We start from the raw sequence: 6,303 nt of genomic DNA, 5'->3' as shown, positions 1-6,303 counted from the left end.
CCTTCTGTTCTTCCCTCTTGGAGCCTAATCTGCTCCTTTGACATCTCAAAGGTAATTGATGTAAAACACAGCCTATACTGTCTCAACAATGCAACAGGAAAGTCCTGTTGTCAAATAGGATTATATCCACAGATGGAGGACTTTAAGACTAACAATATATGTTTCCAGAGGTCACAAGTTAATCCATAACAGAAGGCAAACTGAATATTATACGTGAGTCCCAAGCATGTCACAGTCTCTCGGCCAAGGGTGAAGGGAGAGAAGCAGCAATAGTGAACCAACCTTGAGTAATGGCTGAAAGTGGAGGGTTTTCTGTGGAAATTCAGGAGAGGGCATGACAGTCTTGGTCAGAGAAACCAGCAAAGACTTCGCAAAGGAGGCAACATTGCTTCAGATCTTCAAGGGTTTTTGGGAGAAGGGACAGGCAAGGCATCCAGGGAAGATGGTGTAACAAAAGTATTGCTGATATTATTCTTCATTGCCACTGAGTCTATTCTGACTCACAGTGACCCCGTGTGTGTTGATGTTCTACCTCGGGTTTTCAAGACTGGCCTGTCAGAAGCAGATGGCCAGCCTTAAGCTTCCAAGGCATTTCTGGTCATGTTCAAACTGTCAGCTATCCAGCTAGTACTCCATTTAACCCATTTGTTATACTGAGGTTGTCTAAGCAAAAAAAAAAAAAAGCATACTTCATGCTAAATATTCTCCCTCTCTCACATGGAAAGACAATCCAACTGGATGTTGAAATACTAAAAAGGTGACTAATTCTCAGGAGTCTCTGGGCAGGCATGTGCATTATGCCCAGTGTTTATCTTTGCACAAGAACATTTTGACCCACAGAATGCATGACAGAAGAGGCAGTAAGGTTAAAAATTAGCATCCTGTCGTTTGATCTCCCTTATCATCCATTTGAATTTGTTCCAGTTTTTAATATTTCCCTGTTTCTTTTTTATTAAGGTTTTTATCTGTTTTTATTTTATTGTTGTTAGCTTGGGGAGGCGGGGTTCTTTTGATGTTTTTGTACAAGTATATAAAATACAGGATATGTAAATCTATAGAGACAGTAACTAAATGAATGGCTCCTTGAGGGTATGGCATGGGAGTTTGGAGGGAAATGGGGAGTTAATAACAATGGGTAAAGAATGAAGAAAATATTCTAAAATGGGTTGTAGTGATGATGGTACAACTCTTCTTGATGTGACTGAACTATTGAATTGTATAATATGTAAACTATATGCCAATAAAACTTGGGGGTGGGGAATTAGTCAAAAATTAGAGAGAAAGAAGAATGCTCCACAGAGAACTTTCACCCCTATTGATAATCCCCACCTTAAACTGCAATGTCCTTGAAGGTTTCTAGGCTCACTTCCTGAGCAGCTATCACAAAAGGTCTTCATTGCAGCCTGGTGTCAACTCAGAATGTTCGTTAGAGCCCACAGGGGTGGGGAAGAAAGAAAGACAATCATTACCAGTTAGACCTATCATCCTATTCACTACCATCAAGTCCATTTCAACACATAGTGACCCAAGGTAGAGTCTCCAAGGCTGTAAATCTTCACAGCTTTAACATCTGTGAAAGATGCAGCTAGCATCTGCTTTCCCTCAAGAATGTGAGTTTGAAGCCTGGACTTGGTGGTGGCTAGTATTGCAACACTCTCCCGACAGTATCACCAGAACTCCCAGCTTCTGTATGCTCTAAGAACTCCCCAGGTGGGATATGCAGCCAGTAGTCAGATAAGCTTAGGACTGCTAACCTCAAGGTCAGTAGTTCAAACCCACCAGTGGCAGAAAGATGAGGCTGTCTCAATGACAGTGGGTAGGTTATAGATTCAATGAGTCCTGGTGGCATAGTGGGATGAATTGGGCTGCTAGCTACAAGGTTAGCATTTAGCAGTTCACTCTGGAGGAAGAAGATGAAGCTGTTTGTTCTCAGAAACATTTACAGCTTAGGGAACACTAAGAAGCAGATCTGCATTGTCCTTTAAGATTGCTAAGAGTCAAAATTTACCCAACGGCAGTAGTGTGGGTGGTAGATTGAAGTGCCCTGGTGGCACACTGGTGAAGCACTGGGCTGCTAGCCAAAAGGTCCAACATTTCAATGCACTAGCCATTCTGCAGGGGAACTACCTGACAATCTGCTCATGGGCAGGCTTATAGCTTTGCAAAATAGGTGTGGCAGTTCTCTGTACTGTAAGGTCCCTATGACTTGGAATCAACTCATCAATAACACGGTTGGGCTGTGGCTTCTAGTAGCATTTCCAACAGGGAAGTGAAAAAAAATAGTAGTTAGGTGCAGCTTTTCAAAATTACCACTTAGGGGGGGAAAGGACTTAAGCTTTATGTAAAATATTTTATCATGCAGTCATTAACAACATCTATCACTATCTATTACTCTTAGTTGGTGGTAGTTAAGAATCCATAACTGGGGATCCATTGTGAATATTAAGCCTAAATTCCTTGCAGACACTAATAGATTGTTACTTTAGAGAAGTTGGCAAAGCTTTCTATACCTGTTGATAGGTTGGTACTCCATGATTGCTTCATCAAATAGAACTCGTCTTCCTGCCAATCAGTTTTCTTAGAGCCTCTTTCATGTCCTTGTTCCTCAGACTGTAGATAAAAGGGTTCAGCATGGGGGTCACCACCGTGTACATCACAGTAGTTACAGTGTCTGTCTCGGCTGAGTGAGAGGATGATGGGCTGAAATACTCAGCAATGATGGTGCCATAGAAGAGGGAAACCACAGCCAGGTGGGAGCTACAGGTGGAGAAAGCTTTCCACTTTCCTTTTGCTGATGGGACTCTCAGGACAGCAGAGGTGATGCAAATGTAGGAAACCAGGATGCAAACCAATGGAATCGTTATTATCAGACCTCCCACAGTAAGAATCAACATCTCATTGAGGTGTGTGTCAGAGCAGGAGAGTTTCAGGAGAGGAGCTGCATCACAGAAATAATGAGGGATTCTGTTGTCTGCACAGAATGAGAGTCTAGCTATCAACAAGGTATGCAACAGAGTGTTTAGACAAGCAATGCCCCAAGAGGCAGCAACCAGCAGAGCACAGAACTGAGGGGTCATCTTTGTTGTGTAGTGTAAGGGGTGACACACAGCAACAAAGCGATCATAGGCCATCACAGCCAGGAGGAAATTGTCTATATCCACACACAGGAAAAGAAAATACATCTGAGTAAAACACCCCAAGAAGGAGATAGACTGACTCCCAAGAACGTGATTGGTCAACATCTTGGGGATAGTGGTAGATGTGAAGCAGATGTCCACAAAGGACAGGTTGCTGAGGAAGAAGTACATGGGGGTGTGCAGGCTGGAGTCTGTGCTGATGGCCAGGATGATGAGCAGGTTGCCCAGGACTGTGGCCAGGTACATGCCCAGGAAGAGCACAAAGAGGAGCTGCTGCTGCTGGGGCTGCCTGGAAAGCCACAGGAGCAGGAACTCGGAGACACTCGACTGGTTTGCTCCACTTATAGGTCTAGGTCCAAAAGCAGGGAAGAGAAAGAGTGGATAGAAACCTAGGAATTGAGGTTCACATGTGACAAGTCAGGCTCCAGCCTGGGTTTGTTTATTTTACCAGTACGCAGCCAACTTCCTGGCTCCCAGTCATAAATGATGCTGCTCCCAGTGGACCCATCCTCTTAATTTTATAAAACACATGTAGACATATACTCAGCCCATTTCTATGATTGTGCATGTCTCTTTTAACATTTCCCAATCATTTCTTCACTCCTTAATACTTCATAAAATGATCAAAGAAACAACGAATTATTAGTGAGTTTATCTCAAGATCTAGTCCTAAGTGGATTTAAGAATTCTGCTATTACTCCCTGGACCAGCACAATTTAACAAAAGGCAGTCCAAAAAGGCCTTCATGCCTTAATGAGCAAATATTTATGTCACCTCTTCTGCAATCTTACCTGAAGGAGGTTGGTGTTATAACTATCTTGTGTTCTTCACCTTTGTGTGACTGCCCAATGCTTCTCTATATTGGAAAGTCTTAGAAATATAAGTGGGTCCTGAGCAAGTGAGTAGCCAGGGTTCATGGTCTCAATCCTGAGTGTATGAAAAACACTTTGAGGGAAATTACACAGCAAGCATTTACAAGAGCCTCCATGGCCATTGGTGCCATAGTCCCTGAGAGGCTCGTTAGACACAGAAGAGAGTAATTGTCTGGTCCGTCTTTTGGGTCCTTTGGACTAAACAATGATGACAATGGATAGCATTGTAATTCCTAAATCAGGACTTGCATATGATACCATCTTGGTGGAGACAACTTACAAACAGCGCCCCCTAGGACCTCAAATCTCACTCATCTGGGCTTACATGGATGGACTTGAAAATTCAGGACATAAAACGTTTTCCTTCTTACTTTCTTCGCTCAGAAAGATAATTTATTGCAGTGTTGTCCATGTAAACTTATTTGTTTTCTGATCTTCAGGTATGGTCATCTGCATAGGCATATAGTGGTGTTTGCCAGTTGGGATGTTGGGACACCTTATAGAGTCATTCTCAGTCCTTTAATGCATTAGATGTGGAGAATAATCTCTTGGGAATAGGTGAATGGGGAGAGTCAGGGAGATAATAAGGAGAGCATAGTATATCATGATTGAGGAAATCCAGGCTCAGGAGTAGATTTCTCTTGGGGTTTCCTCCCAACTCACACCAGAGAATGTTCCCCCAAACCCATAGGGCTCCAAGAGTGTGTACTCTTTGTTAGGGGCCATTGCATCAGTTTCAGGTCTATGCACCACAGAAAGAAGAACTGCCCAGTCCTGCACCATACCCACAATTGTTCCTATGTTTCAGCCCATTGTTGCAGCCGCTGTGTCAGTCCATCTCCTGGAGAGCTATCCTCTTTGTCACTGTCCCTTGATTTTCCCAAAGATAATGTCTCGCTCCAAAGACTAATCTCTCCTGGCAACATGTCCAAAGTACATGAGAATGAGTCTCTTCATTCTTGCCTAAGAAACATTCTGACTGTACTGCTTCCATGACAGATTTGTTCGTTCTTTTGGCAGTCCATTGTACTTTCAATATTCTCCACAGCATCATAATTCAAATGTATCAATTCTTCTTTGGTCTTCCTCATTCAATGTCCGAATTTCACAAGCACATGAGGCTGCTGAAAAGATGTTGGCTTGGGTCAAGCCCAATTTAGTCCTCAAAGTAACATCCTTGCTTTTCAACACTTGAAAGAGGTCTTGGGCAATAGATTATCCTAATGATGCCTGTCATTTGATCTTCTGAGTGCTGCTTCTATGATCACATCCTCCAGCTTCTCTGATTACTTGTTCAGCATACAGATTGAATAAGTATGATGATAGGATACAACCCTGACACACACCTTTCCTGATTTTAAACCATGCAATGCTCCCTTATTCTGTTGACACAATTGCCTCTTGATTCATCTACAAGTTTTGCATGAGCACCAAGAAGTGTTCTGGTTTGCCTATTTTTCTCAAGGCTATCCATAGCTTATTGTGATCCACGCAGTGAAATGCCTTGCTGTAATCAATAAAACACAAGTAAACATTTTTCTGATATTCTCTGCCTTCATCCAAGATCCATATCACCAATGATATCTCTTGTTTCACATCCTCTTCTGAATCCAGCCTGAACCTCTAGTTCCCTTTCAATGTATTGCTGCAACTGTTTGGATGATCTTCAGCAAAACATTACTTGTATTTTATATCAATTATATTTTTCTATAATTTGTGCATTCTGTTGGGTCACCTTTCCTTGGGAAGGGTACAAATATGAATCTCTTCCAGTTCATTGGCCATGTAGCTGTCTTCTAAATTTCCTTGCACAGATGAGTGCTTCCAGTGTTTCATCAACTTATTTTCCAGTGTTTCATCAATATTTCCATTGATGGTATTCCATCAATTCCTGGGGACTTGCTTTTGGCTAATGCTTTCAGTATAGCTTCAACTACTTCCTTCAGTACTATTGGTTCTTGCTTATATGCTACCTCCTGAAATGGTGGAACGTTGACTAGTTCTTTTTGGTACAGTGACTCTGTGTATTCTTTCCATCTTCTTTTGATGCTCCCTGCATCATTTAAATTTTTCCCTATGTTAATACTTTTATTTATTTTTATTTTTGAAATCATTTTATTTGGGGCTCATACAACTTTTATCACAATCCATACATACATACATTGTGTCAAGCACATTTGTACATTTGTTGCCCTCGTCATTCTCAAAACATTTGCTTTCTACTTGAGCCCTTGGTATCAGCTCCTCATTTTCCCCCTCCCTCACAAACCCTTGATAATTAATAAATTATTATT

The 6,303-nt window shown here is 41.9% G+C and overlaps 1 protein-coding gene across 1 annotated transcript in view; it reads right to left on the bottom strand.

The window, feature by feature from the left end:
• Nucleotides 1-2,543: 2,543 nt before the first annotated feature.
• LOC101649822 (olfactory receptor 1F1-like) overlaps nucleotides 2,544-6,303 on the bottom strand; it is a 10,670-nt gene continuing 6,910 nt past the window's right edge. Inside the window, exon 2 of the mRNA XM_004706193.1 lies at nucleotides 2,544-3,486. Within this exon, the coding sequence (XP_004706250.1) occupies nucleotides 2,544-3,486 (943 nt within the window). The remainder of the gene's footprint in view (nucleotides 3,487-6,303) is intronic.

The sequence above is a fragment of the Echinops telfairi genome, unplaced genomic scaffold, assembly GCF_000313985.2.
Source record: "Echinops telfairi isolate 266 unplaced genomic scaffold, ASM31398v2 ScPeMD7_5;HRSCAF=22, whole genome shotgun sequence".
NCBI lineage: Eukaryota > Metazoa > Chordata > Mammalia > Afrosoricida > Tenrecidae > Echinops > Echinops telfairi.
Note: the sequence above shows the minus strand (reverse complement) of the source record. Positions and strands in the feature narration are given on the sequence as shown.